The sequence below is a fragment of the Ceratosolen solmsi genome, unplaced genomic scaffold (genome assembly GCF_000503995.2).
Source record: "Ceratosolen solmsi marchali unplaced genomic scaffold, CerSol_1.0 scaffold39, whole genome shotgun sequence".
Taxonomy (NCBI): domain Eukaryota; kingdom Metazoa; phylum Arthropoda; class Insecta; order Hymenoptera; family Agaonidae; genus Ceratosolen; species Ceratosolen solmsi.
This window is the reverse complement of record NW_011948433.1, coordinates 1,367,705-1,380,821: the sequence shown is the minus strand read 5'-3', so window position 1 is coordinate 1,380,821 and position 13,117 is coordinate 1,367,705. Positions and strand designations below refer to the sequence as shown.

The window sequence follows — 13,117 nt, the reverse complement described above, 5'->3', positions numbered from 1 at the left end:
GGGGGGGGGGGGGGTTATGCATCATTGGAAATTACGAAAACCTATGCTAACCACTTGTGATTAAATTGCTACTCTTATTGAAAATTTAAAACAACACGTTAAATATCAATCGCCAGTTTTACGATTGGATAGCATTCACCGAGAAGTTTGCAATCAACAATAAATAATAAAAAGTTAAATCATCTTGTATCGATAGACAAAACGAAACGTTCGTAGCTAAAAGAATGCAAATACTCCATTTTCTATGTATAAAATTTAAGTGCAACATTTACTTTTTATGCAGCTTTAATCTATTTATATTGCATTCAATCTCATTTAAAATTCATTTGTTTAACTTAATTATATTAAATTGGAAGTCGAAACATTTTTATATCTGTATAAGAAAATTAAACATTGATATTCTCGATATATAATTAAATTTATTGCAAATTAATCGAACTAAATTAATTGAAAAATGCTCAATAAAACAAATAATAATAATAAAACCTTTCGGTTATATAATTCGGTAATGTTGCACGGTTAAATATGTTTAAAAACTCAAAAAAAAAGTATAAAAATTTTGTTTTACTAATCAGATAGAGGGCATACTCACATAGTGCTATCTCTCTTAATTACTTATAATGTATATCAGTTCATACATACAGTGTTGCAGTTCACATTCGTGGTTAACTTATCATATATATATTATGTATTACAAAAATGTTATAATAGAATTTAATTACATCTTTTCTTTGTGCCATGTAAATCCAAAACAAATAAAAAAAATTAAATATACAATAAATTAATTCAGTATTAAGATAACCAGATTTCACTGCTTCAAACATACCAATAAAACTCTAAATCAAGAATAACATACAGTTTTAACGATATATAGGAAATGCATAATAATTGTTTTAAAATTATTATTGAATCGATAAATTAAAATATAATTAGGAAATACAGTCACTACTGTGCATAATACGGCAATTTATCAAACAGTACTCAGTACAAGAAATTTACTTCAAATGATAATGAAATAAGAATGACATTTTCAATTTTATAACAATCTCATTTTAAATATTTATCAAAAGAATATAATCTAGGATACGAAACTTGAAAAATAAAAATATTCAACGAATGAGTGGCTGGATGAATGAAATATATTGTTAAAAGATTTTTAAAACGTTAAATAGTTAAAACAAAGTTATACAGTCAAAATTAAGCATCGGCAAACAAGCTTACAACGAAACAAACAAACTTTATGAATTTTAAAATCTAGTAAGATCGTAAATTACAGTATTCACGACTATTATTAGAATTAGTATACGTGATTCTCTACCGGTTCGAATGCAATGGTGGTTCGCTCAAAGTTTTCAAACTGAACTGTCTTACTTTCGCACCACTATTCGTGTATAACAGTTTATTGTGACGTGAGTCGCAGATGTAATGCAAGATTAACTTCTGGTTTTCCGTGTATTTATTGAAAAAAAAATATAGGAGTGCTTCTAATTCTCGGATATTTTTTTATTTTATCTAGCACATTCTTTTAGTCCATTTTTTTTGTTTTTTTTTTGTTTTTTTTTTGTTTTTTTTTTGTTTTGTTTTTTATTCTATTTCAGCCTACGTATTGAGCTTATATCATTATTAAAATAATGTTAAATAATGTGTTACCTATATATATTAAATGTATTTTATTTGATTAAAATGAAGTACAATTAAAAGGTCGCTTTAATTTCAAATTTCCTATAAAAATTATACACGAGTAAACAATACATTATTGTTTAAATCAATAATATTAAATAGATTATGAAACAGTTTAAACACATTCATAATAACCAGTATTACCAATATTTCACAAAAACATTGATATTTAAAAACTCTTGTTTAATAGTAAGTTTAATAATACTACTTCAATTAAATACTTAATTATTAAGTTAATAAGAGACATTATGATTTTTTTCATATAAAATTATAAATAAAGAAATATATAATTACATAAAGTTGTAAATATACAAAAAATAAGGTCTTTAGGTAAAACCATTTGATATGTTGAATTATTCATAAATTATCTTTAAATAAGATATGGATTATACTTTATTTTGCTTAAATATTGATAATAATAATAATTAATACTATTTAATAATATATAATAATATATAATTAATATATAAAAATATAATAATATATAAAAATATATATATATATATATATATATATATATACATAATCCATAAAAAATAATGTCTTCACTTACCATATTCTCACTTTTATTTACCAAATTATCTCTCTTTTCTTCGATATAGTTGATATTTGTTTCCGTATAATATATATATATATATATATATAATTTTAAATATTAGAAATAAAAGATTAGAACATTTTTTATTATTAAAATAAAATTCTAATATCACTGAACATGTTTTTGCTTAAAAAAATATTTCTTTCTCTATTCAGTAGCCTTATTTTATTAAAAGGCTTACTTTTCATGTATCTTATTAAAATGCAAAGACAAACCGAATTTTTTCTTACGACAAGTTTACATTCCTATGTAGTATGGAGTACAAAATTCAGAAGTCATATTGCTTACACCAGATATAGCGTCCTCATTCTTTACGGAATGCACATTCATCGTGCATGTTTCTGAAACAATAATAGTAAAGATAAGAAAGTATAGAGTATAAAATAAATATAATTACGAAACTTAAAAAACGGTTAAAAAAATTTTAACAGTTTTAAACGGAACGCAATGAAATTATGTGACAAACAGTTTTATAAACTCTAGTCGCAATGAATAAAAAAAGTATATTTTTAATTGATAATTAATAAACTTAATTATTATAAATAGTTGAATAAATAAATGGGCTTCAAATAAGTGTTCAATTAAATTTATTAATTATTTAAACGTATGCATAAGCTACAACAATTGATAATGGTTAATATGATATTTTATTATTTATCTAATAAAGCATAATATTGTATGTAATGTAGAATAAATTTAATTTTCAAATCAACTCAAAATCTATGTTAAAATTATCATATTAGCGGAAATTAAATATTCTGAAGTATTTATATCTTCAAGCCTTGTTTAAGTTACTTTTTAAAAAAAGCATGAAAAATTGTTTATTGCGATATATTGTAATTTATAGCAGCTCCTAATATTTTACAGTCTTATAATTCTCTTAATATTTCATATTTTTATTTCAATTTTATTGCTAAAATAATAATACGAGTATAAATGATAACCATTGTTAATGACGCTATATAATATAATATAATTATTATCGAAATTAGTCCTCGTCAAAGTACTCAATTAATAATTGGAAATCTATATCGTATCAAATGTATATATTGATTACTTGTTATAACAATTTAAAAATAAATTTAATTATATAATAATCTTATTGGCGTTACACGATTTATAATTTAAATTTTATTTAACTGTCAAAATCTTATTTATCTGAAACTTCATATAAAATATAGTTTAAATTATATTATATGCACTTTTGATTTCTGTCATCTTTGAGAAACCTTGGCATCCAATTTATTTGTGGATAAATCAGTAAAAAATTCAGGTATATTGAGACAACGAACAGTCTCCTTTCACTTTAGATATAAATGTAGTATGAGGCGTCCCATACAATGTTTATTAAAGTGAAGGACAATTTCCAATAATTACGCAACCCTATTTGATTTATTTAAAGTATTGATAAAAACAATTCTTCAATATCAATTTTACTATTCGATAAAAATCTATATTAGAATTATTTATCCGAAATATGTATTGGAAAAACAATTTGAAAGGAACCTTTCATGATTATACAATAGTATTGGTCTTATATAAGCTTATATTGTACTTAGTTTAATCTTAAATCCATATAACCTAATTATTTCAATTTACAAAAATATCATTATATATGAAGAAACATCTTGATATATAAATATATTTAAGTAAAAATAGTATATATAATTGTAACATATGTTTACAATTATTTGCTGTAAAATACTATAGAGTAGACTTCAATGTACTAATAAGTACATATACTGTTATTTTTTAAACAAAAACATCCATTATCGAATTTAATAATATAAAATATAAAATGTATGTGTATAGTTAATTTGTAGAAATATATTTAGCAACTTAAAAAATATATTTACATTTAGTAAAAGAAAAAAGCCACCATTCTTAATTAAAAAACCATTCGTTTGATTCATTGAAGATTTTTTTGTATATATTTTTAATATATAAAAATAAATATTATAAATTTTAGTATATATTAACGTTTTACAAAATATGCAATAATATATAGTTTTATTACACACACACACACACACACACACACACACACACATTTTTCTAAATGGTAATATAATAATGGAAAGTCCAATAATATAATATTTTAATTTTTATAATTTAGTAAAATTTTTTAAAAAATAATGAATAAATGAATAATATTAGATTTTCAAGGCAATTGATCGACATGGATAATGTTATTAAAATCTGTGACAGAAAATACGTAAGAAATTAAATAATTACCCGGTGACTTAAAAAAAATGTTATCAATGTAAAACGAATTATTACAAATATTTTAGATGCTTTTAACATCATGTTTTTAAAATTATAAAATGTTGTTGACATTAACAGAATATCAATAATATTAAATCATAAATATTTTCTTTAGTATACTTTGTTACTGTTATTATGATATTTAGTTCGTTGAATCAAAGAATACATTGCACAATTTGAAAAAGAACAGGTGCACTTAGCTCATTTTATAAAATGTTATTTGTCATGAATTTAATTGTTGACTTGCCTTGCTGACAAAAGAATTGGAGTTATCTAGTTATATTCCCGAAGGAAAGAAAACAAATTTATATATATATATATATACATGAGATACAAGCAATGAGAAAAGGATGTTGGTAATGTAGGTAATGTAGGCCAACAGTAGCGAGCTCTTGAAATTCGGAAGAGTTTTGCTCTCATGAGCAGCTATTTTCTCCCTCTTCTTTGCACGGAGCCATATAGGTGTATCTCAGTAATATCGGAAATTCCAGTAAAGGATCGAAAAAGAGAGCGGAGAGGAGGAGACAGAGAAGGAGCGGTGAGCCGCTGTTCAACGGGGTTGGGGGGAGGGGGGTGGGAGTATCGGAGGCACTGGCTGTAGTGAATGTAGGTCCTCAGGTCGACACCTAACGCAGTGACTGCCGTCTGCTTTACGTCGTCGACCCACTGTTGACCTACTGATGACCTACTGGTGATTTATGGATGACCTACTGATCCTCGTTTGTCGATTTTCACGCTATGTTGCATACAAACATGTTTATCAATCTTTACACTCGTGTACAATAAAATCGTCAACTTGTTATTTGTTGCAACTTTTATAGACCTTAATAAATATTTCAGATTCATTTCTAATTATACTTATGTCCCTTTTAGACATATCCCTGTGTCACTTTATTTAATCATCCACGTTTTTTCATATGCTTAAAATTATCTTACGCTTAAAAAAAATCCCTTCTCGATAAACATCTGTTAAGGCACAAAGTATTTATTATAAAATCTAATCATAAAATCAGAAATAATTTGAATTACTATAAGAACTTGATAATAATAAGGTTTAAGTTATATTGAAACATTTACAAAAGAGGATGTTACGTAAACAAGTTGAAGAAGTTTTATATTTCAACTTATTTGCTTCTATCCGATACTCGGGATTTGCGAGCTAACGGATGATCAACTTTGTCAGATCGATCCGCCACTCAATCCATATCCTAAAAACTTTTTCTACAACTGTCTAATCGAGACGTCCGAGGGAGACAGACAGCCACAATGTACAGATATAGCGTTTATGCGGTCAAATATCTCGGCCTTTGCCGAAGTACAGTCGTGCACATCTTACATCTACATACATCCATGATCATTAGTGTTTTCACCTTTTACGTCACCGGAAGTTCATGAGTATTTTTAATTAAAAATACAATAGTGCAATAAAATTAAATGCCCATTATCAGTTGAAACATTGTATCAGATTTATGAATAAACATCGTAGGATATAGCGATTGATTTATTCTTTCATCCAAATATATCATATCTAAACATAATAAAAACTAAAATGAAATCATATTATTTGTATTAAATATGACTCTATTAAATATGAACTATTTTATCAAGTGACTAAATGTTATTAATATTTTTAACATTCAGTGCAATATAAATTAACAGAACATTAATAATTAATTTTTATATTAAAAAGTGAAAAATATATTTAAGGCTAAATAAAAATGGTAAAATATTATATAAATATTATGAAGCTAACTATTTTAGTTATATAAATTGTAATGCATAAAAAGGTTTAAATTAATGTTTGAAAAATTATATTGTTACGTAACATTTGCTATATTTGTACAAATATGATAGTAAAATAAATAAATACTATCAATTATCCACACATAAAATTTGCGACTTTGATTGTCAAGAAATAATAAAACGAATAAGTTTAACATATAAAGTTTATAATCAGCATCTATAAAAAAAAATTAATTTATCGCAAAAAGTAGTGCCATAATCTGATTTGTTTTGCCAATTTGACGACATTTATAACAATAACTAATACTATAAAATAAATTTCATGGAGTTGTTGTATCATAACGTTAGTTTGTCATCCTATCTTTTAATTATTGAAAAAAGAGAAATTAAAATTTAGATTTAAAAATAATTTAAAGCATTTGAGGACTATATTCTAGATAAAATTATAATAATATATAAATACGGACTACAAGCATAAATCTTCGTTATTTTAATAATTATTTTTAATATTTACGTGATAATGATTAAACACATAATTAAAATTTAACTTCATTAAACATTTTTTTATAATGAAATGATTAGATTTATAAAGATATTATTCATCGACTACTTATAAAAAAATATTCATCATAAGTAAGTTTAAAATAATGATTAAAAATGAAATCTTAAATCAACTTAATTTTTTTTCTTCTCTTACTGAGGGAAAGTTTTCATTGGCTATTTGTAAATTTGGAACAACCTGTTATAATATGATCGATTTAAAAAAGACATTTTGTATGCTATATTCATATAAAAACAATTCAAACAAGCATACATCAATTATAATTTATATGAGAATTCAAAATCTACTAACAAATAATAAATGAATAAGGCTATTATTAATGTGTTATATTTTAAAAATTCTGAAAAGTATCATTACTATGTGATTTATAGTTTCAATAAATAATCTATACCATAATACAATATTTCAAATTAAAACAAAATTAAAAAGTCGAATTCAATGTTTATTTCAGAATAATATAAAATAATATAAAATAATATAAATCTTAATTATAACAAGTTTCGAATAAATAATAAATTTAAAATTTTGTCACGAGTAATATAAATAAATTTACGATAAAATTCAAACTAAGCTGTAAATTACAGTATCCTATAAGACATTTCTATATTTAACACTAATTCATTAGTATTATTATATATTCTATCAATATTTAGGTAATAATGAATAGATTATATTAATCCATTGAAACATTTGATAATTTAAAAGACACTTCATAAGTTCTGAAAGTATTTTTATCTATGCATGTAATAGAAACTTGAATTTGTTAATTTATTATATTTATTATGTTTATTTTATTATATTTATTAATTTATTATATTATTTGTTAATTTATTATATTAATAGTAACTTATTATTTTCTACAGCGCACATTATTGAATAAAATTGAAATTTTATTATTATTTATATCATCCTTTTATTGTTATTTTCAATTTTAGTTTGTGTTTTGAAAATATAAGTACCGATCACAAAGTTTTAATTCGACATTTAAAATGAATACGATAGACATAACATTGCCATTATATAAACCTGATAAAAACTGAATATTAAATAGTAGAAAAATTGATTATTATTTAGGATAAAAATAAAAACTAAAATAAGTAATTAACTAAAATAAATAGGATAAACATAAAATGTTTTTGAAATATATAAATATAATATTTCTATACATAAAACTACTTAAATATAAATATTTAATTACTATTTTAATTTTATTTTACAAATTTATTTTTTTTTAATATTAATAATATTTTTTGTTTTATATAGAACATTATTTTTTGAATTTCCAATATTATATTTCTGATTATATAAACACTAATTTTGTAATATTATCTAAAATATATCAATAGTCATCTTAAAATGATAGTTACATTAACTTAACAATTTTTCAGTAAATAATCAACAGTATATTTAAGTTTTTATATTAACTATAAGTAAATGTATTATGTTATCTTAGAATAATATAAAAGAATATTCGCTAGCAACTAGTAATAAATAGAAATTATTTATATTTTTAATAATTATGCAATGAAAGCGCTAAAAAAATTATATATAAACATTAAAAACCTCTTTATTTTATTTAATCGTCTACATATTAAGCATTAATTTTCAAATAATTTGGTATTTAAAGTCCTATTATAAATTGGAACTTAATCGTGTTGTAAAATATAAAAGTTATTTTCTTTCTATACAGTTATTATAAATATTTTAATATTTCTATTCATATTTTAATAAAAATAAAAATGATGATTTTCTAATTTTTTTAATACTAAGAGTTTCTGACGAGTATATGATTTGAAATCAATATTTTAAATGCTAAATTAATTTGTTTAATATATTTTTTTTTTAAAAACATAAGTGTTTTATAATTGATATTGAATTTTGATCAATAGATAATGTTGGAATTTACTAAATATCAACTTATTAGCTTACGCAGTACAAACTTATTAATGTATTATTTTAAAATTAATACAATATAATGTTATACATACATACATACATACATATATATATATATATATATATATAATATACGTCAAAGTTATTCTCTATATTGAAAGTTTTTAATTATTTTATTATTAATTAAATTAAATATTAGTGTAAAAGAAATTTTATTAAATAAAAAACTTTTATCATTTTTAACGATATGTAAAACAATTATGAATAAATAAGCTTCAGAACAAAGTATAAAAGATAATTTTGATATAAAGAAACTGAACATAAATACAGAGCATTAGTTGTCAATGAATAGATTTACAAATTTTATAATACATATTAAATCAAATGATATTAAAAATTGCAATGAATATAAAATTAATAATTAAAAATTAACTATGCTTTGAAAATATCTTACTGAAATTATAAAAATAACATTCGAAACAATAGTATAAAAAATTAGCTGATAGAAGAATATTATAAGTATAAAAGAAAATAAAAGTCAAATATATAGAGGAATATATATAATTGTGAACATTCCCATTTAATGAAATTAAATTTTATAAGATGTATTTTCATGTATATATTTTGAAAATTAAGATTTGGATGTCAATTTTCGATCCAATAAAGTTACCATATATGGATATTGTTATGGTAGATAGATATATAGATATATAGATAGATAGATAGATAGATGGATAGATAGATAGATAGATAGATAGATAGATAGAGAGAGAGAGAGAGAGAGAGAGAGAGAGAGAGAGAGAGAGAGAGAGAGAGAGAGAGAGAGAGAGAGAGAGAGAGAGAGAGAGAGAGAGAGAGAGAGAGAGAGAGAGAGAGAGAGAGAGAGAGAGAGAGAGAGAGAGAGAGCGAGAGCGAGAGAGAGTGAGAGGTGGGAGGGAGGGATCGAAGGAGGGAAGAAAAGAAAAAGATGAGATAATGGCATTAGAGATAGTATTATTGAGAGAGAAAGAGATATAATATTGAGAAAAGTAAAGAGAAGGGCAAGTAAGACGGTGAAGTAGAAGGAGAAAGAGAACGAAGAAATAGCGAGGCAGGAGAGGGACTCCTTCTTTACGAGGAAACCTTTCTCCCGATCCTGAGAGAGGCTCGCCGGGTTCGAAACTGCTGTAACCCGTCAGTTCTTACCGGAACACCAGAGCAACCAAGCCAAGACACCGCGAGAAGAAAGTTCTATCTTCTTCGCGTTTTTTCATACTTTACGTGGCCCTTTGACGTATACAAACACGCGCGCGTGTGCGCGTGCACGCGCATGCATACATGCCTACGCCCACAGATACATTCACACGTATTTCCGCGGGCTCAACTACACATTCACATATATACATATATATCCATGCTTATGCGTGCGCGTAAGTGCGCGCGCATTATAACGCGGTATTTAAAGAAAATTGAAAATAAACGTATAAGTATTATATAAATAGTTGATTGAGTCTTTATAACGTAATTAATTAGAAGAAGTTTAATAAAGGTAAAGACTATCGTTAATTCGTGCTTTTGTTCGTGATAAAAAGGTGAAAAGATATATTTCAATTTGAGCAAATATATTGTATCTTATTGTAGCGGAAAAGGGAGGACACGACGTATGGTGTGTATATTGGAAAGCCGCCGATTTTACCTTTCATGACAGTGTGCAATTGTTTAGTTATTTACCGCGAAATATACAAGTGCGGAACTAAGGGCGAAAATGGGTGCCGAAATGCGCCGGCTCCGGCTGACTAAACTTCTGCTGTTCACTTTTATTCCACTCATTGTTGGAGCTACCGATGATGGTATGTATATTGTATAATTGATATTTCACTAGATACGAGTCGATAAATATATATCTGTTTAATTTGAGTAACAATTTTTACAAATGAATCATTGAATAATAATTCTTATTAATTTTTATAATAGTTTCATCAAACAATACTATAAAATATATGTTCCCCTTTTATACGTTTATTTTTTATGTTGAAACAATTATTACAATCATGAGTGATAAATTAAATGGTTGACAATAATAATTACCAATAATCAATTTTAACATATTAATTGATTGGAAGTTAAATTGATAAAATTTACATATACATATGTATATAGTTGTATATATAGTAGTTGTATATATTATTTATATATGTCAAATATATATATATATATAATATAAATATACTTTTTTATGCAATATAATGTGTTACATTTATACAATGCAATGAGCAAATGTAATTAATCAATTTTACAAAAAGTGCATGATTATCATAGTTTTTAATAATGAATAATGCTAAAAAAACAAAAATTGGGTAAAATTTATTTTTAAAATATTTAGAAAAAAGTTACAAAAAATATTATATTAGGCTGTCATCAATTTATGAGATTAAATACTCGTTCAAAAGTGAAATTTTTTTTTATAATTATTTAATGTTAATATAAGAAAATAAATCTTTGAAAAATTTGTAGAAAAAAATTATCAAAATGAATTTATTAAATTGATTATAATAAATGCTATTTTTTTCTGTATAAATAATTCGAGAATAATTATAATTTATCGTAAAAATTTATACAATATATATTATTAATATTTTGCAATAACTGTAATATGGATATTTATTAAAATATTGTTATCTTTTATCGAATAGAAGGTTTTAAATTTCTTAATTATATGATAATGCATACTAATTTATAGTGAATGAAAATAAAGATTCAAATTATTAAATAATATGTGTATGATTTTATTTATAGAAAAAATACGTCTAGATATCGTAAAAATAATTAAAATAATTATTATTTATCTTATATGATTATATTATTTTGTTTAAGAATAAATAAAATAATAAAACCTAGTTTTTTATATATTCAATTTAAATTGAATACTAATAAAAAATTTACGTATAATTTTCACTTCATAAGTAATAAACAAACATAAAAATTTATATAACAATTACTTTAACTGAAAATATTTATAACGCATTTCCAATATCCATGATGGATGTGAAATTTAATAATGGTTTCCTAATAATATTATATGCTTTTGTAGTTTATGGAAAATTAATTACATAAATGCAATCATTACATAAAAACTTATTCATTACTAAAATGTAAAGGAAAACTGCTTTTACAAATAAACTAATAAGCATATTATTTTTCGCATTTTATATTGCTGAAAAATATTTGAACTGCCACGAAAATTCACTACATTTTGTAGACAATTTCATTCTGCTATATAATTAGTTCAATTTTACTCTGAAGTCATCACACAATAGTCGAGATAAAATAAAAGTTAGATATTATTTATGTATATCGAATATATTATTTAAATATTATACATAAATTAGTTTGAAAGTGACATATTTAGATTTATTATTGATTGAATTTTTAAATAAAAGCTTAATTAATAATGCTTTATATCATACGTATAATTTTCATTAAAGATTAAATAAACACGAAATAAAAATTAGAATTACAATTAATAAATAAAAAATTTATGATTTAAGAGTCATAATAATAGAAACTAAGAAGAATTAGTAATGAACGGGGGGAGAAGGTAGATATATATATATACATATGTATCAGAGAGAAAGAGGATGAGAAGCCCAACGAAGCGGATCACAGATGCAATGCTGCCTCAGCAGGTGTTCGATACGTGTATGTGACTTTGCCTTCGTGGAGTGCACTCGGCAATAATATTAAGAAAACGTGTACGCCGGGAGACCGGAAGCTTTATGTACATGTACATCCTAGTGTATATATTTTTGTTTTTTCTGATAAAATTTGTATCTTTTCTTTTTTACTATTGTACTACACCTTACATACATATATTAATGCAAGAGAATGAATTTTGCATATTTTAATATTATTGCTACACATTATAATAAGAATAAATTATAAGAAGTAAAATATTGTATTCGATAAAAGCAAAAACAAAAAAATATCAAAAAATATGATAATGAAATTAATTTAATGCCATTCATTTCACTATATGATTGTTACTATTTATTTGTTATTATTACTTATATTAATACAATTTAAATAATTGAAGAAAATAATTATTATTGAAAATTAAAAGATAACATTGATAATTTTGATATTATAAGTAATATACATAAATTAACAACAGGTATAATTGAATTTAATTTCTAACATACTAAATTACTTAGAATATAAAAAATTAAAAAATTCAACATTCTATAATGTTTTTGAAATATTAATAAAAATTGCTCTTATTTAAGAGTATAAAATTTCAAGAACTTTACTTTTATTATAATTAGAAAATTCAATAGTAAACACAGACATACACACACGCGCGCGCGCGCGCGCTCACACAAGCTCCCACGCACGCA

At 23.6% G+C, this 13,117-nt stretch overlaps 1 protein-coding gene across 1 annotated transcript in view; it reads left to right on the top strand.

Annotated features, from left to right (window-relative positions):
- The first annotated feature begins 10,488 nt into the window (after nt 1-10,488).
- LOC105364607 (uncharacterized) overlaps nt 10,489-13,117 on the top strand; it is a 49,833-nt gene continuing 47,204 nt past the window's right edge. Inside the window, exon 1 of the mRNA XM_011502586.1 lies at nt 10,489-10,573. Within this exon, the coding sequence (XP_011500888.1) occupies nt 10,489-10,573 (85 nt within the window). The remainder of the gene's footprint in view (nt 10,574-13,117) is intronic.